Source organism: Barbus barbus, assembly GCF_936440315.1.
Source record: "Barbus barbus genome assembly, chromosome: 8".
Lineage (NCBI taxonomy): Eukaryota > Metazoa > Chordata > Actinopteri > Cypriniformes > Cyprinidae > Barbus > Barbus barbus.
In genome coordinates, this window is record NC_136736.1 from 33,786,748 (window position 1) to 33,814,191 (window position 27,444).

At 34.2% G+C, this 27,444-nt stretch overlaps 2 protein-coding genes across 2 annotated transcripts in view; both read right to left on the reverse strand.

Annotated features, from left to right (window-relative positions):
- Positions 1–12,498, reverse strand: part of LOC306873724 (prostaglandin F2 receptor negative regulator-like) — a gene marked incomplete at its 3' end in the record, with an annotated part of 33,666 nt that extends 21,168 nt beyond the window's left edge. The window contains exons 1-4 of the mRNA XM_079423210.1: positions 12,395–12,498; positions 9,019–9,384; positions 4,218–4,625; positions 1,609–1,968 (exon numbers count right to left, since the gene is read on the reverse strand). Coding sequence (XP_079279336.1) covers positions 1,609–1,968; positions 4,218–4,625; positions 9,019–9,384; positions 12,395–12,437 — 1,177 coding nt within the window. The 5' untranslated portion in view covers positions 12,438–12,498. The remainder of the gene's footprint in view (positions 1–1,608; positions 1,969–4,217; positions 4,626–9,018; positions 9,385–12,394) is intronic.
- Positions 12,499–17,446: 4,948 nt separating this feature from the next.
- Positions 17,447–27,259, reverse strand: LOC306873575 (T-cell surface antigen CD2-like). The gene is made up of 5 exons (XM_079422975.1): positions 26,775–27,259; positions 22,945–23,238; positions 22,604–22,843; positions 21,202–21,366; positions 17,447–19,064 (listed from the first exon to the last, which is right to left on the reverse strand). Exons 1-5 carry the CDS (start codon positions 26,830–26,832, stop codon positions 18,787–18,789), a joined length of 1,035 nt encoding a protein of 344 aa, XP_079279101.1. The 5' UTR covers positions 26,833–27,259; the 3' UTR covers positions 17,447–18,786.
- Positions 27,260–27,444: the final 185 nt, after the last annotated feature.

Below are 27,444 nucleotides of genomic sequence, written 5' to 3' on the forward strand. Positions count from 1 at the left end.
GAAATCTGACATCAGCAGTGTTATTTTAAATGTATTTATTAATCATTTTTATTATAATATTTTTAAATTAGTGTAGTATTATTTTGAATTAGCTTTTATTTAATTTTTCATTTAATTTTTCGTTAATTTTGCTGTGTATTTTAACAGTTTTATTTATCTTAATTTTAATTTCAGTTTTAGTAATTATTATACTTTATATTAAACTTAATTTATTTCAGTTAGGCAATATTTCTCGAGTTTCCTTTAGATATTATATTATATATTGCATTATATTATTATAGTTTTCATTTAGCTTTATTTCAGTTTAGTTTAATTATTTTTAAATAAGGCATTATTTCAAATTGTTCAAATTAGTTGAAGTTTTTCCATATAATACTTAATAAATTTATTTCAATGAAAAAATAAATGTTTTAAATAATTTTATCTTTAGTTAACATAAAACTATCTGATTTACAAGCAAGCATCCAAAACATATACTGTATAGAAACCTATTAATCTCAAACCTGGCACAGCAAATCTTACTATTTAAGAGCTGTTAGAGCAAAGGTTTTCAGTGAATAAAGGCTTCATTTTCTGTCTGGACCTCAAACAATGTGCACAACCAAATACGGTAAGTTTTGCTGTCACTGAACCAGTCGTATGAGCCAGTTTTATGTTGTTTTCTGTATTTTTGGAGCTGAAACAAAATCCTACGCATTTCAGACTCATTGAGATGAGGAAACAACACCAGAGTTTGCCTTTTAAGGTGAGCGACGCCTTCTCTTTCTCTGTGGTTCCTCACAGAATAAACAGGTTGAAGCTCTTCCCTGTGAATCACGCTGACGACGAGATCCCAAATGACTAACACTGACTTCTAACATGAGCAAGGGTCTTTTAGCCTGTAAATCTAGGCAGCAGTCCTCCATCAGGAAGACCACCCACAGCCTTCATGCATTAGCTGGTGACAGAGCAGATCTTCAGAAACACGACACAAACACATGCATCTCATGCCTGAAGCTTGCTTATTAACACGACAGAGTTAAACTATTACAAACAGACCGCAAATCTAACGAATGCAGCCTTTCTACTTTCACTTCTAGATAACTGACATTGATGGACGGGTTAAGAACTAACCAGTCTGGTAGTGATGGTAAAATAACATGCTTAGTCTGGCATGCATGCTTGATTTTATCTGTGGTTTTACACTTACGGTTCTAAGGACTGAACGATATTTTGAATATCGCCTATATGCAGCTTAAGAATGATTATTTTAGCTATATTATCCAGCCATAACTGAAATTAATCCACATTAGTCTGATAAAACGTGATCTGTGAATCATCTTCTAACAGAAAACCCAAGGCCATGGCTTGAAAGATATTTTCCAGTGCACTAATATAAACGGCATATCATGTCATTTAAATACCAAATAATCAACATCAAATTAATATTTTATGGATGAGGGAAGCAGAACACATTTATATGCAGCTGTAAAGAGCTTCAGATGGCATTTTCTCAAAATGTCAGACTTTGCCACAAAACGTGAGATGCTGCAGGGTGTTTATGTTAAGAGTCATGATATTATGAATGATACTTCAGAAACTCAAATGAAAATGAAGCAACGTACTTACTTTGTTTAATAACGTGAACGCGTACGGGGTCCGAAATCTTCTCCGAGGCCCGGTACCATCGTCCACCGTCACGCTGAACCCACGCACTCGCTTTACACGCATAGAGTCCTGCGTCAGACAGCTCCACGCCGTGAACCTTGAGCTGGAAATCCCACTTTCCCAGCCGCCTCACATTCACTGCATTAGACGCGTTGGTCAGCACGCCGTCACGACTCAGACGGGCCAGAACACGTGTGCCGTTCATCAGCCACGCCACCTCCAGATCCACCGAGGCTTCGGCAGAGACCGAGCAGGTGAGGAGCAGCGTCTCTCCGGTGGACAATGTGCTGTCGTCCTGAACCTGGACGCTGAGGGAGCTCGCTGATGATTTCAAGAGAAAGAGAAACAGAAAATATGCAGGTATTAGAGATGGAACTGAAATAAGTCAGATCTTAATGATGCAAACTAAATAAACAAATACAGTAAGAGCAACAGTGCAACCTCGTGTTGTTCCAAACCACTAAAATTACTAAAAATGATTTTCATTCATTGAATAAAACCTGAAATCAAATATAATAAAAATAGTAGATTAAATACAGCCTTGGCAACTTATTGAAATAACATGTTACTAAAACTGAAATAACAAAGCTAAAAATAATAATAAAATTAACATAAAATTACTAAGACTAAAATTGAAAAGGAAACTGAAGAGAAAAAAATAAAAGCTAATTTAAAATATGAATAAATACTATGATAATTTAAAAATAGTAAAAGCACATAACAAAATAAATACATAAAATTATAAATAAAATAATAAAATATACTTTTATTATATGGAAAAGAGCAGCATGCTCTTCTGAATGTCTGCTGAATTTCTTTTGTTTTCCACAGAAAAAAAAAATAAAACTACTTATACGGGTTTGCCATAAGATAAGTAAACGATGCCTGAATTGTCATTTACAGTTGAACTATTCCTTTAATTTCTCGTTTCTCCTGGGGATCTGTGATATTCAGCACATCATGTTTAGACGACACACTCTGCTTCTGTGCTTTATATTCTCTAAACATCTTCTAGTTACAATCTCATGCAACATAAAGACTCTGAGAGTTTGTGTTTGTGTAATGTCTGCTGGATGGTTCTCCGGACACCCACAGTCTTCCCAATTTTAATTAAAACTCTGCAGTAACATTGACAGTATATATAGTAACCAGGCAGGAATTTCACTGGCAACGAGAATTCAAACAGCCTGGTTTGTGAGAAAGGTCTGAAGATGTTAAACAAGATAAAACCGGTCAAAAGAGCATATCTACTCGTCTTGAGGGAGGAGCTGCATACTTAAACAACCGTAATCAAATCTCTTTCATTCTCTTTTTCCTGCAAATGCAACTTATTTATTCATTTGATCACAATAGTTGTTTAAAGATCATCTGAGCAAATTGCATATCATTGATTCATTGTAAGTATTTTTATCCAATCAAATTGGATTATTTCATGGCATCATGATCAGGACAGTTTCATAGGCGGGCACAATTGTGATTGTGACTAAAATTGACAATATTAAGCAAATACACAACAGTATAAAGCCATAATGGAATTTTTTACATAATTGAAATTACATTTAATGCATAATTTTGTTTACATAATTAAAAGTATATAATTTAATTTCACTGACTGCATAATAAAATTAAAAAACACACACATATATATATATATACAGATATATACAGATATATATATATATATATATATATATATATATATATATATATATATATATCTCATTTCATTTAATGCAAAATACAAAATATATATAAATTATAATTTAATTTACATAATTTTAAAAAATACTATAAAATTTGTAATTTAAATTCACTGAATGGATATTTTAATTAATATTATTTATAAAAAATTAAAAACTAATATAATTTATAATTCATCATTTAATTTACCAAATGCATAATGTACACAATTTAAAAAACGATATAATGCGTAACTTAATTTACACATTAAAACAAACTAACAATGTATAATTCAATTTGATTGAATGCATTATTAAAAATTAACTAAATTAATGATTTCATTTCAATGAATGCATTATTTAATTTACACAATTTAAAAGCAAAAACTAATATAATTCATAATTTCATTTTATTGCATGTACAATTGAAATATTAATACTTATAATTTAATTTGCATAATATACACAAACATTTTCATTTATAATGTAATTAAACGCATAATTAAATGTACATAAACTAATGATATTTATAATTTATTTGAATGCATAATTGAATTTACATAATTAAAAACTAACAAAATGACAAAAGAACAAACTAAGGTGAAAACAGACAATATAAAAAAGTAGCAGCCAATTCAAAATCTGAATTACTACTATAAATAGTATAAAAATAATACTAAAATACAAAAATCTAGATGCATTATCTATGCAAATAGAAGAATTTTAGTGTGACGGTTTCACAAAAATTCTCATAAAAATGTCTGAAAATATGAAAAATGCAAATTAACACAAGTGAATCTTACATAATTTCTACTAATATATTTGAATTGTATTAATGCCACTGTGTTGTGGCTTTATTATTTTTTTGTGTTGTTCTAGAGAGTAACTAACCTGTAGGGGTGACAGTCACTTCTCCCATCTCTATGGTCTTCTCCTGAATGCGGTTCCAGGCTCCCTGCTCTCTCGTCCACAATCTGGCCGTGCAGACGTACATGCCCTGATCAGCCGGCATCGCTCCGGAGAGCACGAGACTGTGCGAGACGCCGTTTCCCATCTCTAGCCGCATCCCGCCATCTGTGTAGCGCAGCATGTAATCGTCGCCAACCGTCACGCCCAAATCTGGACCAAAGGTCAGCAGGTCCTCTAGCAGAGATGAGCCCTTCTTGACTGACCAGGTAAGAGACAGGTAAATTCCCTCCATGAAGTTGCGGGAGATGTTGCACAGGAGTCTGATGGATCCACCCTCGCGAACCACAGGGTTTGGGGCATCAGGAGCCACAATCAGACTGTTGGGAACAACTGAAATAGACGAGAAAAGAAGAGTTTTAGAGAAGAGGTACAAGCACAAACACACCGATAAACCGATATATCGGCCAGGCTGATTTATCTGTTGACTGTAGCATCCAAAACCTCCCAAAAGCCAATAAATAAACTGTCATTTTTATATTGCAGTATGTTTAACAATCTGAAAATACTAAAATATTAAACATGTCATTTTTTTTAAAAAAATTGTACACTACCGTTTAAAAGTTTGGGGTCAGTATTTTTTTTTTATATTTCTGAAAGAAGTCTCTTCTGCTCACCAAGTAGAGAAAAATACAGAAAAAAGGCAGTAATGTTATGAAATGTTATTACAATTAAAAATAGCTGTTTTTTTATGTGATTATATTGTAAAATGTCATTTCTGTGATGCGCAGCTGTATTTTCAGCCTCATTACTCCAGTCTTCAGTGTCACATGATCCTTCAGAAATCATTCTAATATACTGATTTACTGCTCAACAAACATTTCTGATTATTATCAATGTTGAAAACAGCTGTGCTGCACAATATTTTTGTGGAAACCGTGATACATTTTATTTTTCAGTATTCTTTTCAATAGACAGTTAAAAAAGAACAGCATTTATTTGAAATAGATATCTTTTGTAACATTTTCTTTATTACACATTGTTACTGTCAATTTTAATCAATTTACTGCATCATTGATGAATAAAAGTATTATTTCTTTTAAGTATTATTTGTCAGTCTGCTCTATCGGTGCCAGACAATGAAAATCCCGCTTTACAGTTTTTCTCAGAGGCTTTGGTGAATTTCTCAGAACAGAAATTACATTTTCAAAACTATTTGTTCAGCCTCCACATCATCTAGTCACTTGTGCACATCATAAAAGCAGTTTCTCATTCTTTTGAACAAGTTGCGATTGCTTTGGTACATTCATGCAACTGATTATGTACATTTGTCTGCTGTTTCCTACATTATCAGTTGCTATTGTCATGTTGCTCAAAATGTATTAAATAGTTCTCTGTGCTATAGTCTTACCCCTCAAAACATCTAGTCATTAGTTCAACGTGTAAGTCATTAAATGCAAAATGGTTAATCTAGTTGTCATAAACTGTCAAGCATATTTTCTACACATCTCTATTAGACTTTTTGTAAATATGCCATGAATTGTGCAAGTGAATCTTGACTTTCACTAATGAAGAGAATATAGATCAACCAATGAAGAACCAGTTCTCTGAAATAGCTCAAAGGTGCATCTCATGAATCTTCAGTTGGAAAGCATATATAGACAGAGGACAATACAAGAGTTACAAATTCTGACGATGGATGAACATCCAGAAAACGATCAGAGACAACAACCGAGAGGAAGAAGAGGAGTAAGGATGCATGGAAGTGTACAGAGGCCAAACAGAGGAAGAGGAAGAAGAGGCCAAGGACAGAGGTGCATATCAGATGAAATAATGTTGTCAATCATGGCTTACAATGACTGAAGGGTGCAGCTAAAAATTGGGAGATTGACCATATCCTCAATAATTCAAACATTTTGAAACAGTCTCTTTCAATCAATATCGCACATACAGTAATGAGTAAATTTGTACTTTTGAAAGGAAATATGGCATACATAAGAAGTGCAGCCTTATGCATTTCAGTACAGTAACTGTCATCCAAACTGCTGCCATAGTTTACATCAGATAATACTACAGTAACAGAGAGCACTGTTACACTTCACACTACTTTACATGCAATACATTCATACACAAATAAATGTATAAATACAAATGTTCATGTACTTTTTTTTTCTATGTACTGTTGACCCTTCTCAACAAATATCAGATTTTTTTTAATAAAACCTTAATTTCCATGGTTGACTGTCATGGTGAAAAAACAACTGAACATTTTGACCAGTGTGGCTCAGATGATGACAAAAATACTTTATATTTTGGTGGCCTTCGCCAAATTACTGACACGATAACTAGGTTTTGAAGCATGAATGAAATGTTTTGGGTGACATTTACGCATTTAGCAGACGATTTTATCCAAAGCGACTTACATTGCATTCAAGTTACAGTTTTTACATTATCAGCTCTTGCTTTCCCTGGGAATCGAACCCATGACCTTGGCGTTGCTAGTGCCATGCGCTACCATTTGAGCTACATTGTGAGTAACTACATTTTGCAGACATGCAATAAAGTTCTGAGTTCCAGCAAACAGTTATGACATTTGCACTCACAGTTTAGAGAAGGTTAAGACTGTTTCGGAAAACGAGCCAAAGCAATTGAGAAAAAACTGTAAATTAGATCACTACATTAGTATTTCAAAGAAGCACATTTATAATTTTTGTTTCTTTAGCATTAAAAATTAGGCAAAGTCTACAGAACATGACATTTGGATTTTCAGTATAAGTTTGTCTCTTGTATATTTAAGAGAGGATATTTCACTTTATTTTAATACTGCACTTTACTTTATTACTTCCCTCTCCTTAATTTTAATAAAACTAAGTTTAAAAAAGCTGGTAAAATTTTACATGCAAAAAATGCAGTTAAATTCTAATTCAAACGCAACCAATAATTATTACTGAATGACAAAGACATGAAGAATAAAAAGAAAATAGCATGTGTTTGCTTTAACACACCTTACTGTCAATGAATTACAGTAATAATAGGGCAGGAAATGCCATTGTACACCGTCATCCAACCAGTGAACTTAGATTATATATAGACGCACAGAGCATTACTGAAAAGAATCAATGTTTGTCTGACACAATAAAAGCAGACTTTGTGTCTGTCGGGTCTGCTCATGAACGTCATGACAGAACCAGATCGACCAGTTTGACCATCAGACGTGAACTCATGTGGAAACAGGTGCTATTAAAGTAGTAAACTCTCTAAACACTTTCAAAAGTCTTTACTTGCTCTGTCACAATCAACTATGAACCGAACCGCTGGCCCAAAGGAAAGTTTCTGCTGTCAGTGAGGTTGAACCACTAACCCAAGTGATGCTTCGATTTTGTTTTAGTTACACTACGGTCAAAAGCTTGGAATAATTATGATTTTTTTATGCATTTTAAATACGTTTTCAACTGTTTTCAACATTGATAATAATCAGAAATGTTTATTGAGCAGTAAATCAGTATATTAGAATGATTTCTGAAGGATCATGTGATACTGAAGACTGGAGTAATGATGCTGAAAATACAGCTGCGCATCACAGGAATCACATTTTAACATACATTCACTTAGAAAACAGTTATTTGAAATATTTCATAATTTACTGTATTTTTTCTCAAATAAATGCAGCTTGGTTAGTCGAAAGAAGTATTTTCTGCTCGGGTCTTATTTACAAGAAACATCTGAAAAGCAGCAACAATCTCCATTTGCATTTTATTGCTGTCAGGAGAAACAATTGAGATGTTTTACATGGCCTGTGGGTTCTTACACAAATCTGCAGCGGTTACTCTAATTTTCAGCATGTTCAGTCAGTGCTCATAAACTAAAGATAATGATAATATCATTAACTCTGTGAATTTTGCATAATGAACGCTGCTGGCGTTCAGAGTTTAGGCTTGTTCACAGACGAAAACACTGAAGAGTTTAGTGTTTTTAAACACATCACACATAAGCTGTAATTAATGCATTGCACTGCATGCCCAACTCTTACTAATAATGTTCTTTTTAAATGTGAGTTTGTATTTAACACACTTTTCCTGAGTTTAATTGTTGAAAGGTTGTTTTTACATTGCAGAAATTTGTATTACATTTTTAGCTAAAGATACATTTTCTTGAGATGCAACATAACTTGTTTACTGAAAAATGTAGTCAAGTGAGTTTATGCTTAGAACAAGAAAAAGTATCTGCCAGAGAGGTATTTGTTTTATAGATCAACTCATTTAATTTGGATGATTTGTCCCCAAAAACAAGGTTTAATATTTTAGTAATTTTGCTTCCGAAGTAAATATATTTTGACTTAAGAAGTTATTTATATATATATATATATATATATATATATATATATATATATATATATATATATATATATATGTGTGTGTGTGTGTGTGTATATGTGCTTATTTAAAAAATTGTACAAATATATATTTTCTGAAGTTTCACGTGCTCACTCATGACACCACCGTTTTCACAAATTTGCGTTTTACTAGTTCACACATAGACGACAATGATATCTGTGAAACCCATTCTCACAGTCATGTAAATGAATGGCTGAAGTGAAAAATGTTTTTTCCATTTTAAGTTGAAAACGATGTAAACACCCTGAAATATACACTGTTTGAGGTCTAGACTTTCTGGTTAAAATGTGGATTCAGTAACTTGGGAAACAATACTGCAACGTCTCATATTAAACCTCATTTTATGCACAATCATTAGCGACTTTCTACTATGTAAAACAGCACATACTGACCTTGCAGCTGGACGTCTGACTTATAGTTTCCACTGATGACCGAGTCTGTGCTCGGAGTACTGCAGCGGTAGGTGGCGCTGTCACTAACTCGAGCCTCCTGGATTCTCAGCTCAACGGCGTTATCCTCTAGTCGTGACAGACTGATGTCGCCGCTCCGTATGCGGTCCTGAAGAGAGCGGTCTGTGAAACGATCATCAAACGTCGAGATCACGTTGATGGTTTCTGTTCCTCGTGTTACTGTCCATTCAAAGTCCTGCTCCCTCGGGCCCTCGTACTCCGATACATCGCAGCGAATGGCCAGCGGCTGGCCCTCCACCCGGAGCAGGGGGCCCCTGGACACCGTCACCGACCTGCAGTGGCATAGAGCTGTGAAACAAACACAACACTGCTTTATTGATTGCTCTTTATTTTGTAGTTACCTTCAAAGGCAGACCATTTAATGTCTGGATTTCTGTATAAAACAGAACAATTAACTTTTATATTTTGGTTTATTATGATTTTATACACACGATAAAAAGTGGTAATCTGAAATTTCTTCCTCAAAAAGCTTTTTCTACCTGATTTAACCCATAAAAACTTTATAACCAAAAAAAAAAGTTATGTTTTTTAGGTGATTTAGCTATATTCAATAATAATTGTGACATGAATAAAAACAGTTAATTTAGATCCAGTTAATTTAGAGTTGCCTAAACTTTTTAATAAAAAGGGCAAAAAAAAAAAAAAGACTTCATTGAAGGCTGTGGTGGGCCAAAAGTACATTTTAAATTAATGTATTGAATCAATTAATATTAATTTAACATTAATTTAAATGAGTTAAATTGAATTTAAATTAACTTAATTTACATTCATTTCAATTATTATTAATGTACAGTAACGTAAACAATTTTAAAACAACTACACAAATTAAAATAATTTTTTGAACTTTTTTTCAATTTATTATTAATAAAATTCACTGTTATTGTTTAAAAAAATTTAAATGGAAAAATAAAATAAATATATATAAAAAAAAATTAAATACATGTGTATACACACACACACACAATTTAATTAAATTTTTTAAAGTAGATTCACATGCATTGTTTTTAAGATTACAAAATGCAGAAATAAAACCAAAAAAGTTAAACCAAAATTAAAAATTATATACAATAAAATTACATTAATTATAATATAACAAACAGATATATAATATCAACTAAAAGTCAAGTTTGGTCATCTCTGATTCACATGTTATCACTGCATCTGAAATTGAATGGATGGTAATAAGTGAGGAAGCATCACTATTTATGTGACATAACTTTACCACAACATCTGAATATTTAACCTGGTTCCTGGTGTCATAAGCACACAGGTGCTGACTATAGTTTGGCATATGGCACTTTACAATGGGATTATTAGGATTATCTTCAAAGCATGCAGCACCTTCATAAAAAAAAGACCACAAATGCAAATGAAGCAGCATGCTAATGATAACTCTGTCACTCTCACGCCACTAGATTTGCAAATGACACTAAAGAAAAAAGACTATCCTAAAATATTCATTTTTTTACAGGAAAGCTCCTGTAACACAGACTGACACGCTTTCGGCTGTAGGCGCCTACTGAGCAACTTCAAAACTGGGGAAGACACAGGAGAAATGTGTGCTTTAAAGCATTGTTATTTTCACCATATACTCATTTATTCTCTTTTGCACCATATTTAAAGCAAATCAAGTCCATTGGGAATCTTGTCAGCGTTGGAAAATCACAAATTCTTCATTTTTTTTTAGCTTTGAAGTTGATTACAGGAGTGTTTAACAGACCGATCTGAGATAAATGAATACAGAATAGCAAGAAAAGGGAGGAGGGGTGATATATTCTGGTCTGGTTTGAAGTTTGTTTATGTGCACAGGTGCACATGAGAATATGCAAATACATGCATGCATAAAACCCAAACATGTCACCAGCTCACACTGTACGAAATCATGAATTGAAAATGCTACCGGATCAACGATTTTGACCATGTAAACCTGACACTTTTAATCAAGAACATTTCTATAATAATGTAGATGTTTATTTAAGTCTCATGTACTTTATGTTTCTGTAAAAGTAATTGCAGTAATATTTTAGGACCACATTTTGTTTTAATCAAAAACGAACTATATGGCTCTTTAAAGATTAAAAGTTCTTGGTGTTTCTTTACAGGTTCTTGGCTTCTGGCACCAGTACATTGAGGTTTTCTATAGAACTAGTGAATAAAATGATTCAAATGATTCTTTTTTATTTAAATTACAACAATTGTTTTTGGAGAGTATAAGTTGACATGTCATTCATGTCATAGTGTAGGGTAACTATAGTTAAAACTAAAACTATAAAAAACATGTCTATTACTTTAACTGAAATATATAAATAATATATGAAAAGAAAATAATAATAATAATAATAATAATAATTTATTTCCATTATAGTTGCCAAGGAATTAGTTCTCATTTTATCTTAAAAACTAAATTTAAAATAAAAAATATAAAACATTAAAATAAAAATTAATAAGAACTACAAAATAACTATTTACAAAAATTACAAAAACAAAATTTAAAATGAAAAAGGAAAATATAAAAATTAAAACAAATTCAATAAAAAAAACTATAATAATAATGATTGTAGAATAGCATGTCCAACTTGATTTTTTTGTCATATCTTGTCATTTAATTTATCAATATCAGTTATTTAATTTTATGAAATCTTCCATTTCCGTAGACTACAATACAATACTTTGTTTTAGGTATTTACAGTAAATTTTAACCATTCTCTGATAATAGTAAGAAATCAAGGCAGAAAAATTATATAATGATATAGGATGTAGATAAATCTAATTTCATGCCTTTTGATGTATTTACTGTAAATTTTGACAATTTAAAAATAGTCAGAAATCAAGGCAGAATAATTATATAATGTTATAGTGAGAGTTAATTTAATAAGCAAATCTAAACTACACTTCATATGCATATACTTAACTTTCTTTGAGGTATAGTTACTGGAAATTTTGACCATGCAAATCTTAATAAAATTAAATTACAGCAGAAAAATCCTATAATGATCGGGAGGTTATTAAGATCTCATTAAGTGTGCAAAGCAGCAATGGTTAACGCTGTAAACAGAGCAAACACTATAATCGCATGCAGCAGGTTCATATTAAATCATATTTCGACAGAAAGAAAAGCAGCTAATTCAGATGTCAGCACGTGAAACACATTTTCGGTCACCTGGCAAAACGCATGTTTGTGACTCTTTGCCTCGACAGGAACGCTGTCACTTGTCAATGCAACAGACGCGCGCCGTACGCGGAGGGTTTGTCATTTCTTTGCTCATTTGTAGTTGAGTTGTTCCCGCAGGAAACTCACCGACAGCGGCGCACAGCAGGAGCAGCGCTCGAGTCTTTCCCATGTCGCTGGTCCCGCCGCCTTATATTCCCGACACGAGCCGAAGAGCGACTGACTGCTGGAGAGACCGACGGGTCCGGGATACACCTGAGAACCGGAGAGACCCTGGCTGCGATGACGTCACGGCCTCCGTTTGAGCGCGAGCGGGAGATGAGTGACGGACGCGTCCACCGCGCGCGCGCGCCCGTGATTGATTCACTCTCGTGGAGGTTTGACTACAGAATGACGGAAGAGACACGGGATTCCCTGCGAGACACACACTGGATAGATAGATAGATAGATAGATAGATAGATAGATAGATAGATAGATAGATAGATAGATAGATAGATAGATAGATAGATAGATAGATAGATAGATAGATAGATAGATAGATAGACAGGCATTCATTCATTCATTCATTCACAGACAGACAGGCAGACAGACAGACAGACAGACAGGCAGGCAGACAGACTGATTGATTGATTGACAGACAGACAGACAGACAGGCATTCATTCATTCATTCATTCATTCACAGACAGACAGGCAGGCAGGCAGGCAGACAGACAGACAGACAGGCATGCAGGCAGGCAGGCAGACAGACAGGCTGATTGATTGATTGACAGACAGACAGACAGACAGACAGACAGACAGACAGACAGACAGGCATTCATTCATTCATTCATTCATTCACAGACAGACAGGCAGGCAGACAGACAGACAGACAGACAGACAGGCATGCAGGCAGGCAGGCAGGCAGACAGGCAGACAGACAGGCAGGCAGACTGATTGATTGATTGACAGACAGACAGACAGACAGACAGACAGACAGACAGACAGACAGGCATTCATTCATTCATTCATTCATTCACAGACAGACAGGCATGCAGGCAGGCAGGCAGACAGACAGGCAGACAGACTGATTGATTGATTGACAGACAGACAGACAGACAGACAGACAGACAGGCATTCATTCATTCATTCATTCATTCACAGACAGACAGGCATGCAGGCAGGCAGGCAGACAGACAGACAGGCAGACAGACTGATTGATTGATTGACAGACAGACAGACAGGCAGACAGACAGGCAGACAGACTGATTGATTGATTGACAGACAGACAGACAGACAGGCATTCATTCACAGACAGACAGACAGACAGACAGACAGGCAGGCAGGCAGACAGACAGACAGACAGGCAGGCAGGCAGGCAGGCAGACAGACAGACAGGCAGGCAGATAGACTGATTGATTGATTGACAGACAGACAGGCAGACAGACAGGCAGACAGACTGATTGATTGATTGACAGACAGACAGACAGACAGACAGACAGGCATTCATTCACAGACAGACAGACAGACAGGCAGGCAGACAGACAGACAGACAGACAGACAGACAGGCAGGCAGGCAGGCAGGCAGACAGACAGGCAGGCAGATAGACTGATTGATTGATTGATTGACAGACAGACAGACAGACAGACAGACAGACAGACAGACAGGCATTCATTCATTCATTCATTCATTCATTCACAGACAGACAGGCAGGCAGGCAGGCAGGCAGGCAGGCAGGCAGACAGACAGGCAGACAGACATTTTTAAACTTCATTTAAAAATGACAATAAATAAATAAATAGATAGATTAACACACTTTTCCTTATTATAAGTAGCTTAAACTAGCCTAAGATGGTTTACTAGTCTTGGCCGGTCTAAACCTATTCGTTCTGGTCTGTTGGCTGGTTTTAAAGGAGTCATTCTTCATTTGTGGTGGCAACATTTACAACATTTGAAATAAACTTTAAATACCGATAAATCATAAAATGTTTGCATGTTTGTATTCTGTAGGGTAAACACAATTTGTGCACTGTTAATAGTTAATTTTTTTTTTGTTTTTGTTTTTAATACATATTTAATTGAGTTTTGGAGATTGCATTTGTAAAAAAATATGGATGTTCCCGCCATGCCTTAGAGAGGTATCATGGAATGTAATTGCAACAATATAAATTTTTTAACACAAATAGTGGTTATATTGAGAATATAGGTTTTATTTAACATGTACAATTTTATTAAATTTATTTTAAAATAAATCTGAGGGGTGCATGTGGAGTGCATTCTTTCTTATTAATTTTCTTAAATTTAGCTAAACTTCTGACAATTTCATGTGTCACACTTTAATAGTGTCTGTGGTGTTATGCTGATCTGACATATTTTAATCAAACTTTTGATAAATACCTAATTAGTAATATTTCCAAAATGTCCCCTGATCTTGAAATCATCATCATGGCAGTCTCCATTTGAGAAAAGTCTGGATTTAGGCTGATTTGTCTGTGGTGTTACGGCCTTTTCTGGTAACACCACAGAGCCTGTGGTGTAACAATATGAAGTCTGTGGTGTTACTTCAAAATGACATAAGAACATTTAGATTTTTAAATAATGTCTAAGGCGGTTTCACAGACAAAGCTTAAGCCTAGTCCCAGACTAAAATGTAAATCTGAGCTGTTTCAACTGAAATAAACTTGCACTGACTGATCTTAAAATATACCAGTGCCTTTGTTTTGTCTCAAGATGCACACCAGTAATGTTTTTTATAAGGCATGTTAATAAAAATGACTTAAATGTCATAATTGAACTATGGCCTAATCCTGGCTTAGTCTAAGCCCTGTCTGTGAAACCGGGCCACAGCATATTAAACTAATTTTAAATGCTTAGCACTACATTTTATTATAAAAAAAAACAACAAACAAGCATTTTTACAAATTCTGCCTCTCATTTGCCACCCCAATTGAACAATGACCCAAAGGCTTTTTTTCCATCTGGTCAGCTTCATTATTATAATCAGCTAAAACCACCGAACCAACACTGACTAGCAAAGCGAAATATTAATGTAGCTATGTTTTAGCCTAAATTTTTAATTTAGAAAAAGTCACTTGTACAGATAGATAGATAGATAACTATTTATAATTCTGCATTATTGCAATTTAGATCTGTGATGAGTTTCAGCTCCATTCTAGAATCATAACTGTAATCTGTTTAGTAGCAAAATGACTTTTAAATCGAGTTAACATTCTCTCAGCAGCAGATCAGAAGCGCATAATGCCATCTAGTGTTGAGAAACAGTTGCATAACCTACAGTCATGAAGTGACTAAGTAGCCTTCAGAGACCCGCAGTGACACTGACATCACGCTTTACGACTCATTTCTTGGTGGGTTTGAACCAACAGCCTTCTGGCTGTCAGCCTTAAACCACTGCACTGCTTTATATCATCTTAAATGGCTAATTTTATTATTGTGCTGCAATCTTGAGTCTATACTGAGCTAATTGAGTTTGTGGTGCATCTTTAGTAGCAAAAGTCAGTGTTGATGTGCAACTATCATGGTATAGACTAGGTCTTTGTGGTTTCAGTTCAAAATAAAAATAGAGAAGTGAGAATACACTTTTAAATCAATGCCAAATTTCCTTCTGCTTACTGGACGTCAAATATAATAAACTGCAGAGTTTTGGTCAAGAATACAGTATATAATGGTTTCAGTGCTGATTGTAAGGGACATCTTTTTTCTTTTTAGTAAAGATTAAAGGCCTTTTCAATGCACTTTTTTTTAGTACCTCAAATAGTGTTTCTTTTTTAATAACTATAGTACTGATTAATTACTACACATAATGAAGCATGCAACCCTAATATATTACTTAATCTTTGATGCATGTGTCAAGTTATTATTTGCTAGTTGTCCCCAACTGCTTTGTAGTCATGCTTCTGATGTATCTAAGAACATGATAAACACTTATTTTAGTCACTTCCTGCGTGGACAGCCAAAAACAGGAAACACCTACATAGAACGGCATGTAATGGTAGTGATGGGAGCCTTTCAGACAAACTTGCATGGTGTGCTTACTGGCCTCAAATGAGATTAAAGCATCTCTTATTTCCATGATGACAAATTTCTGACCCAAACCAAGATTAGAGCACACTGATCACACTGATCACAACTGTGGAAAAAAATCTTATGATTAATTGGAAAAAGTGTCATGATGCACATCACTACATTTTCTGGCTTTACTAGTCTAAATACTGCGAAAAAGGACAGAGTACATTCTTATTTAATAAACCAATTTTAATGCATTCAGCCTTTCAGCTATTTAAACATGGTTTGGGCTGTAAAGTCGAAAATAAGTAAAATGTCAACAAGTCTAAATGCATTTATGCAAAGATGAAAAGTTTTGATGATTTATCTTTCTTGATGATAAATCTTTGTATAAATGTATTTAGAATTGCTGGCATTTTACTTATGTTAGGCATTACAGCCAAAACCATCTTTTGCACGTTTAGCACAATACAGCAGGATGTTGAAATAGAAACATAAAACAAATATTCTAAATATGTATATATATGCAAAATGTATGCATGAATGTAAGATAATATATATTTTTATTGAGTGCTAAAAGAACAAATGTCTTAGAAAAAATCTCAGTTTACCACATGACTGGACCCCATTATTGCTCACACCTATTGCTCGTTTCTATTATTAATTTTTACCACCAAGAACAAGCTATGGAGCAATATTCACAGCATGAATGGGATTAATAATCTTTCAAAATATTTAGGGAAACAAGTTGATGTTTTGTCTTAGGTTTGTGTTTTGTGCAGCCTTCGCAGGCCGTATCATCTCATCATCTCCCACGCAACAGGAAAACAGCAAACAATACAAGAAAAAGCTGACATGTCAGTGGGTGAAATGAGATGCAGTTAACCACATCCCTGAGGCCCTCACACTAGTTAGACGTCGATTTTAGTGAGAAAACGTCACCACAGAGCACAAGAAATGAAACGTGTCTTGCATAACAGAAGCATGCTTTCCATTTGCATGATTCTGTGCAATTGAGAGTATTGTCAAAATGAAAGAACACATTCACACCTACTCTATTGTCTCTTTTATAGTCTAAAATATGTTCTGAGAAGACCTTAATGGGGAAGTAATGCAAACGAATGAACTGAAAACTTTGAACTGAAAAATGTTTTAAACGATAGGTGCACAAACATTCAAATATATAAATGTCTTTATTTTTCCCTTTTATGGTATCATAAAACACACACACACAAGGAACAAATTACTCTATAAAATACTGTTTCATTCATTTCTTTTGTTTTGTACTTAAAGGTGCACTAAATTAATTGTACCTCTAAAAGTGACAACCCAAATATATTTACATCAATGTATTCATGCAGACAAACATAAGCACAATTCTAAACGTCAAGTTAATAAATAAAAACACAATGCATTCATATCTACAGGTGTGCCAGTATAATGATCAAGATATCTTTAGATGTTTAAAGACACAAATAAGACCTGGGAGAAAGTAGGCTATTAGTGCACCTGAAAAATAATGAAAACTCTTAATATAGTCAAGTTCACCTCACAAACAGACTTAAATTTAAATCGTTATTCTCTGTATTCTATTATTTGGAAGCTAGACAACTCTAGAGGCTGACGTTGACTTGTAGAGTGACATTGTTTTGATCACTTGAGTTGTGCTTCGGCTGATTCTGTCATTCAGAATCGTGAGATAAAAAGGCGCAATTTCCTTTCTTATTTTTTATTTTTTTATTCAGTGGTGGAAATGGGCTTCCATAACACACAGATCAAAGTAGTAACTGCTTTAGAGATTGGTATTGTTACCAACATAAACATTGTTTTGTGATCCTAGCCACTGCACAGCAAATGTGAATCTATGTCAAGTATATTGATTCTTGTTTTATTACGGATACTTTAGCTTTCCCTTTTTGCTTTTTGGTTCAATATTCAGTTGTTACTTCTTCAAGCTATATTCACTTATTAATATAGTAATATTCTGACTTCTGCTTGCTTTCCTTTATTTACGAATATGACGTACAGTAAACAGACACAGCATAATGAAAGGATCAAAAGTATGCAGTTTCCCTGGAAATCCGCCCCGACAACTTTAAAATAGAAATAATTATTAGAGGCGTACACTGATTTAGACTAAGGCAGAACACAGTTTGGAAGATGTACTCGCTCATTATGTACGTTTTCTGGATTTCAAACCAAAAAAAAGTGTATCTTTTGATTGTCAATATTTTGCGGTGTAAATCATTACATAAATCGTCCTCAGAATACTTTGAGTATAGCGCACAAGTCTTAAGGACTATGTTTATGGAGCTTAAGTATAAATCATCTCTTTTCCCTGTATGGACAAGAACCACTTTGACTTTCTGCCTAAGACCTCCTTTGCTGTTTGAAGAAAATGAAGAAAACTATACAAGTTTGGAAAAACATGAGGGTCATTACATGACAAAATTCATTCATGAAAATTATTCCGTTAAGACCCCATATTTCTGTCTTTCGGTGAAAATACAAGTGTCTCATTCCATTGGTCGGTACGGCTCTTCATGTCTCTTGCGCTGTTGTTTATTCCTCGGCTGAGGTAAGGGAGGAGGATATTCCTCTTCATCCTCAGGCGGTGGTGGAGGTCGACCACGGATCTGGGCTTTGGGCTGAGTCTGGGTTTGAGTTGGGGTTTGTGGCGATGGGTCTTCTTGCGGGACGGGGGGCGCTGGTTGCCCCCTAGCAGTGTGCTTGGATCTGGCTGTACCATTTAGGTTTTGATCTTGTAAAATCCTCAGCCTGAGCTCATCTTCATCTGGAAAATATCAAAGATGTTCATAAAATGTAATTTTTTGTAAGTAAATGTGCAATTTTATTCTATTTTTTGATACCAGTATCTGATGACTGATATATATATATATATATGATATCACATACTGCAATATGTATATTGACTGCATCCTTAAAAAAACAACTTTCCTCTCTCTTTCTTTAATACCTCCCTTTCATACTAATCTGAACAATGTCGAGCATCTGCTCAATGAATAAATCTAAATGTAAATATGTGTTATGTATATGCAGTAACACATACATAAATAGCACATACCGCAATTCAATTTATATTAATTTCCATAATATTTATCTACTAAATTCTAAATAATTCTAAATTCTAAATAAAATCATTTGAAAAGGAATCTATCTGCCAGATTTATTCAAAACAAGAAACCAAGTAAACACTGTTAGCAGCAGTGCACTTATTGATATTTTAAGTTTGTGTGCTGCAATCATATTTTCTCAAATAAAGACCAATAATGCAAACACAATCTACACAATCAGTATCAGCCTTGGTGATATATTCAGTGCTTGAAGTGGAAAAAAAAAGTACCGGTACCCCGATACTTATAAATATAAATAAAATAAATAAGTATTTTTTAATAATTCACAATGTATGTATAGTGCCACAATCAATCAATCAATAATTAAATAAAAGTTTTCAATACAAATTAGCACAAGTCAGGCTGCGATACCAAACAGGACCACAGGGAGACGCCAAACTAAATCGCCTGCCTTTAATAAATGGATCCATTCAGAACGACTAAATCTCAGACCACCGCATAATCAGCGTTCATTATAAAACACTCTAGCTTTTAAGCCAAATACACGCTGAAAAGAATGATTTTACTGACATCTCTATTCACTATTCTCTCTGTAATCGCTGATGAAATCGGCCGTGTTTTCTCTGCATTAGCGCTGTTTTGAGCTTACTGGACTCTCCAGGAGTTTACGGTTTAAAGTGATGTGATTGCAAAAAGTCTGCCTCTTTTGATTTTAAGATATGATTTTCGTTATAAAGTACTGATTCAATTAGTAATCAATAATTAATTATATTATATAATTAATTAATTATTTATTCTACTACTCCCCTGACGTGCTCTCGCGCACCACACAATGAAGTAGACCGACTCTGCTTGTGTTCATTCACGTGATTGGTCGAGATGAGAGATGATCCCGCCTGGGTAGTGTGATTTACATAGTTTCTACACTGTACAAAAAAAAAAAAAAGAGTTGAGCCAACTTAAAATTCTTAAGGCAACAGCTTCAGCAGATTTTTGAGTACTCTCAACTTATTTTTGTAGGAGATTCTCAACTTTTTGTTGTATAAACTTAAAACAACAAGTTGAGAAAACTCAAAAATCTGCTGAAGCTGGTTGCCATAAAATTTGGCTCAACTTTTTTGTTTGTTGTTTAGTCATATATGGGATCATATAGCCTAATCACCCAGACCCTGACGATTTTACTCTGAGTACCGGCAACATGTCAGAAGTGCCAATAGACACAAAAAGTGCAGGTACTCTAAAGACTAAAATATAGAAGTGCGTAACGACCCACTTCAAGCACTGGATATATTGGATAACCACTTATAAACTATTCTACTTATTTTTGAAGGTGACTCTTATAGAACCTGTAAAGTGCTGATTGTGTGGATTCTTAGAAAACCTTTAGTGCTGATTGGTCTTTATAACGCTTCAGAAAACCACATAAAACATCCGTATACAGGATATTTAGCAGAGCTTGTTAGATCTTGTTTCTAGATTTGTCTGGTGCCACCTAAACAAAGAGATTTGGCAAATGAATTATCTAACTGTGGCTTAACATAGTCAAAATAAAAGAAAACAAAAAATATTTATATATTACAGTATATTCAGTGTATTATCATATAATAGAGCCTCTAACCTGAATCAAATGCATATGACACTACATACTGGTTAAGTACAATGAATAACAGTTTTTGAGAAGATATCTTCATAAGTTCATTCAGTAATCTATTTTTTTATTTCTATGACTATATTTACGATTTGGCATTTAAAACACTGATTAAAGCTTAACAAGAGCATTTACAGCATCATAATTCGAAGTTTTTTCCTTTTTGAGGTGATGAAGAAGTCTCTTACCTTGTTCGTGCTTCTTTTTGTTACAGCTTCGACATGCACAGATGATGAGAACACATATCAGCAGCAGCAGAAGGGCTCCTCCGCCTGCTAAAATGCTCACCATGATCCAGAAATCAAAGCCAAAGAGTGTACGAGGAACTGAGCCATCCCCTTTAGCACCTGTACCTGCAAGCAAATGCCATGAAATCAGTAACAAAAAAGTGGATCATTAAAAAAAAAAAACTCGATTTTAAAGCACTTTAAAATCCTAAAAAAGACAAAGTTCAATGTTCAATCACGAGACAGTCCTTAAAATGCACAGCATAAGTCAATGCTTTGGACACACTCCTAATCATCTTAATTAACTTTTGATTTAAAAACTTCTGTTTAAATGCTTGGAATTCATTTAGGCAAATATAACTGTGTAAATCATGTATACATTTAATTTTATTGACTACTGTGAATGACGTAAAAGCATCAATAAGTTTGCAGCATCTGTGTTCCTCATTCAATAAATGTTTAAAATACATCCCAAGATGCTCTTCATGGAGTTGATCGAGGGCAGGAATTTACAGCATGACTCAATACAGTACCAAACAATACCCTTTTAATCTATTCTGGGATGAATCTTAATTTACTTTGCATGTCTTTGAAAGTCAGGCATGTTGGCAAACCCAGATACATTGACAAATACATTGACTCAAGTAAATGGACACTTGACCTTTGACATGAACAAGAAAGCGATTTCTTCTTCCTTTCGAAAGGTTTTAATTTTTTCCGTCACTAAATAACTTCCAGACAAACATTTGTGTTAGTTTTGATGGCTTTGATGTGAAATAAAGCAAAAAACACTGCTAAAAATATTGCCTCAACTTAAAGTACATTTGAATTTTATTCAACTTGAAATCTGAAGCCGTATTAAGCAACAAGTGGTATATTTGAGTTATCTCAACAAATTTAATCCAGGTGAGTTCTAATGCAAAATTAAGTTGTGACAGCTAATTGCAATAATTTTTTTATTTATATGTTTTTACAGCGAAAAAGATTTTTTGACTGGTAAAATTGATTGAGACATCTTCAGTAAGTACACAGTTTAACACCATTCTGTATAAACGTGTTGTTGGAAAATACTGTTGTTTTTTTTGGTTATTGTTTCGGGATTGTATGTCAACAGTAAAAACAGGAAACGACCAGACAACAACAAAAAAACAAGTGTGTATTTCATGCAATCATTGGATATGCCTTTAATTCTGCTAGAGCAGGACCTCTTAATTTTTTACATCAGTATTTAAGTTCAGGCTTGTTCAAAACCCTGAAAAATCATGATTTAAATATTGTCTTTAAGACAGAATAAAACACAAGCATTTAAAAATATATAATAATAATAATTAATGCGAAGCATGTGAAATAACATGAGACTTACATGATACTGGAACGCTGTCACTTTGATCATTGCTGACAGGATTTCTTACACTGCATGAGTACGGTTTACCCTCCTGTACTTGAGTAGATGTCAAGAGCAGTTTTGTGTTTTTTTCATTCTGGATGATTTTGCCTTCTTTATACCAGGATACAGTCAGATCTGTACGGTCTCCAATGTCACAGGTGAGTGTAGCAACACCATCTTTGCAGTCGATTGTCACAGTAGGTTTAGGAGCCTTTGCTGAGACAGAAACATGGTGGTTATTTCCTACAACTGGAACTACTGTAGAAATATACACTCTTATTTTGTAATTATGGTGGTATGAATATTTGTCCTCTTACCATAAACATTAATTTCCTTTGCTCCAGCACTAATCTGTGTTCCTTCAGCATTAAAAACACTGTATGTATATTTGCCGGTGTTCTTCAGACTAACACGTTCAAATTTGAATGATCCATCTTCTTCCATTTTTAGACCTGGAGTGATTTTCTTCATCTTCCCATTTTTCCTGTGAATGTAGTCACCACTAGAGAGATGGACCCATTTGATCTCATTAGATTTATCAATGTTTTTTGTTGGCATCTCCATGATGCAGGACGTTCCCTCTAGTAGTTCTGTTTTACATTTCTCTGAAACTATAACAAATAAAATCATATTAGCATTGAATAAAACTCAACAGGATTCATGCACTCCTGTGGTTTAATATGAGGAACAAACATAAACATTATAAAGAATAAATATCTTTCAGGATGGGTTTCTTTTTCAAAGTCAAGAGACGCTAACCTTAGACAAATCTTAGTTCAAAATTATATTCTGCCATTATTGTTCATTTATGGGATATCGTTATTTATAAATGACACTAAGAAAATTGTATTTAAAATACAATATTAATGTTCAGCCAACACAAAAAATATTTTAGTGATGTCAAATGACATCCCCTTCATCCAGTAAAATTTTTATTTATTTACCATGGGCTTCACATTTTTGGTAACAAAGTAGTAAAGAAGGAAATTGGGGCTTGAAAACGAAAAAAAAAGTCAATCGGTATTATTGTATTATTACCGTTCCTCTGTATTATTACCGTTCGTTCCTCTGTATTATTACCGTTCCTCTGTATTATTACCGTTTCTCTGTATTATTACCGTTTCTCTGTATTATTACCGTTCCTTCCTCTGTATTATTACCGTTCGTTCCTCTGTATTATTACCGTTTCTCTGTATTATTACCGTTTCTCTGTATTATTACCGTTCCTTCCTCTGTATTATTACCGTTCGTTCCTCTGTATTATTACCGTTCCTTCCTCTGTATTATTACCGTTCCTTCCTCTGTATTATTACCGTTCCTTCCTCTGTATTATTACCGTTCGTTCCTCTGTATTATTACCGTTCCTCTGTATTATTACCGTTCCTGTGTATTATTACTGTTCCTCTGTATTATTACCTTTCGTTCCTCTGTATTATTACCTTTCGTTCCTGTGTATTATTACCGTTCGTTCCTCTGTATTATTACCGTTCCTCTGTATTATTACCGTTCATTCCTTTGTAGTATTACCGTTCGTTCCTCTGTATTATTACCGTTCCTCTGTATTATTACCGTTCGTTCATCTGTATTATTACCGTTCCTCTGTATTATTACCGTTCGTTCCTCTGTATTATTACCGTTCCTCTGTATTATTACCGTTCCTCTGTATTATTACCGTTTCTCTGTATTATTACCGTTCGTTCCTCTGTATTATTACCGTTCCTCTGTATTATTACCGTTTGTTCCTCTGTATTATTACCGTTTCTCTGTATTATTACTGTCGCTCTGTATTATTACCGTTCCGAAACTGCTTCGAGTACAAAAAATAACGCGTAATACCATTATTACGGGGGGGGGGGGGGGGGGGGGGTGCATTCTGAGTGCATCAGAAAATCAGGTTGTAGTCATAAAAGAAGTTGATGAGGAAGTCAGGCATTTGGGTACATTATTGTATGCCGTTTTGAAAGATGTGATCCATACAACAACCAGAGCTCAGTAAAGAGTGGCAATACAATACTGACAGGCAGCGATGCTCCTATGATGACTGCACAAGTTAGCATCTACTTACGTGTGAGATGTGTGGGGTACACTGAAAAAGAAGAGTCTTGTTGACTTTCACTTGTGCTACGATAATTGATTCAAAATTCAAAGATGAAGCACAATGTTAAATTTGTTTTAATGCTTTTAAGACATGTTTTAGGCAGTGAAATGGCATCTGAATTTGTGTCAAGTTTTAGACATTTTCATGCACGAGTTCCAAATCAAATATAGCAGCACAAGAAGAAAAAAAAAGAATGTTCATAAAGATTTTCAAGATTTAAAGACCTTTTCACTTCTTTTCAGATAGTGAAGAAGCATGTGTGAAGTTTCAAACAATTTGGCAAAAATAATTTACCCTAATGGGACAAAGTCAGTTATAAATGATGCAACTCTAAAAAAAAAAAAGGTTTAAGTCGGATGTAAAAAAAGAAAAAAATAAGAAAAGAAAATGATTTTACTCCTAAATATATGTAAAATAAAAAGTCAAATATTTTTTTCAAGCTGTGAATTTTAAATTAGTCCTATAAAAATGTTACGGGTCATTTAACACACTGACTCCTATAACAATAGGGTGCGTTATCAAACTGAATGGGGTATGTTGTCACTAATTACAGAGCATATTACAGTCTTTTCATTAGAATATAAACAGTAAGACAATTGAGGAAACGGCAAAAAGGTAACACAAAACTCAAAGCTAACTGCCCAACAGAAAATATAAAAGTATAAAAATAAATCTAAACTGTGTAAAATTGCATGTCCTGATTTGACATTTATATGAAAAAAGGCCCTGTCCTGAGAATACAGTATATGATTAGTTCAAATCTGCCTTTGCTAGATAGTGACTCGTGTCTTATGTTAGTCTTTATTGCGTTCACCTATTTATTCAACAGATATATAAAAAATAATATGATGACAGGAATTTGATAAAAAAATTTCCATTTAAAAAAAAGTTTTGAACCTGATGTTTGAAACCAACAAATTGGTGCCTAATAAAATTAGCATTTGTTAAATTTTGACTCGAACCTTTTAGTAACTGAAATCTTAGTTACTCTTTAATAATTTAGCTACTCTACGCTGACCTCTCCATGAGACAAAAATAAAGGTTTCAACTAAACCCCCCTAAAGGTTTCAAAGGGGGGTCTTGCGGAGATGCAATTTTTACCATTTTTACATCTTCAAAGAGCCTTTCAGTCAAAAGTTCTTAAAAGAACCTCTTTTTTCCCTTAGTTTGAAAAACATTTGAATGATCTAAAGAGGCATTTTATTACTATAAAGAATCTTTTGTGGAATGCATGGATGGTAAATGTTCTCAGAAAAAAGAATCAGAACCAGAACCAGAAGGCATGGTCTCCCCTAGAATTGTACTACTTATGCGTACTTATCTCTGTGTAACAAACAATGAAAAATTATGAAAGTTCAGTTCTCAGTGAAAACAAAATGAAATCAAACACAACTTGCAAAAAGTTGTTTGGACATGTTTTTGGACATTTACCATGATAGCACTGTGGTATTTTTGGAAGTACCTGGGATTACTATGTTAATTTCTACATGGAACTGTTTTTTGCAAGTAAAACCATTAAAGTACAAGCATTAAAGTAAAAATACAATGGTTAATTTTCATTCAATATTCCACTTTCTGTAAGTGTTTCTGTTAAAGGTAGATGCAAACAATCTTTCATTGCAGTGGTTTGCATGTAAACGTCACTAGATTTGCATTAAAAAATTGCCAAAAATGACTGTTTAAGTTCAGTTGTATAATGCCCACTGCAAAAGGGCATGCGTTGCCTTTAGGAGATTTTCTACCTGATCAGACTATTGAATAACAAGTGAATTTAGATGTTCATATATAAAGTACATTTTAAGTTAACTGAATACAAATATTTTCACAATATTTTAAGTCATTATTTTGATATTAAATAGCACAATATGCATGAGACAAAAGGATAATGTGGATTACTATCCTTAATATGTTACATCATAACGTTTGATCTCAACAACAAAATATATTAAGGTCAACAGTTACATCCTTAAAATTAAGGAAAAAAACAGCCAATTCACTTTAGTATACTAAAACACACACATATATATATAAAATGTAATCACATCTTACCAGTGAGTGCAGCAAAGCCACAGAGGAATAAAAATAACAGACTGTATTTGCAGTTCATCGCTCTTCTGAAAACAGCAAATGTTCCAGAACCTTTTCACAATCAACTGGAGGAAACAGAAAGAATTTCCTGTTCGCGATTAGAGTTGGCGGTTACGCAGACAGAACCATGAACTGAAGATGTCAGTTGTGTAGACGGAGGCATTTTGACATTGTGCATCACAGGTGTGGAATGTGCTGCATTATCAAGCAGGTGTTTCTGTCTAACAAATACAGAAAAATGGATCTGATATTTTGTGAACTTGGCTAGCTATTTTTATCTCAATCCTGTGGACTAGAAAGCTGGCAAGCACTGATTTAAAATGTATTTTACATGATTTAGGTAGATAGAAAAAGCATACAGAAAGGCTTGCTCTGAGTGTGATGCATATGTAATCTTATACTGGAGCAAACTAGGACAGTGTTTCTCAACTGGTGGGTCACGACCTAAAAATGGGGTTTGTTTGAACCGTGGGAGGAAACATCAGTGGCCGTGTGTCTGACAAACTCCCAACACAACCTCATGTGAATTAGGTAGATAGAAAGGGAAAGCTGCTCTGAGTTGATTACATATAGTATATTTTGGTGCAAAACAATCTGTCATTTTGCAAAATGGCAAATTGCAAAAGCACAG

Excerpts from the sequence above, each read along its gene's own strand:
- LOC306873575 (XM_079422975.1), bottom strand. The coding sequence starts at position 26,832 with ATGAACTGCAAATACAGTCTGTTATTTTTATTCCTCTGTGGCTTTGCT. Across the intron at positions 22,844-22,944 it reads AAAGGAAATTAATGTTTATG|CAAAGGCTCCTAAACCTACT; the intron begins GTAAGAGGACAA and ends TTTCTGTCTCAG. Across the intron at positions 21,367-22,603 it reads TGACAGCGTTCCAGTATCAT|GTACAGGTGCTAAAGGGGAT; the intron begins GTAAGTCTCATG and ends ATTTGCTTGCAG.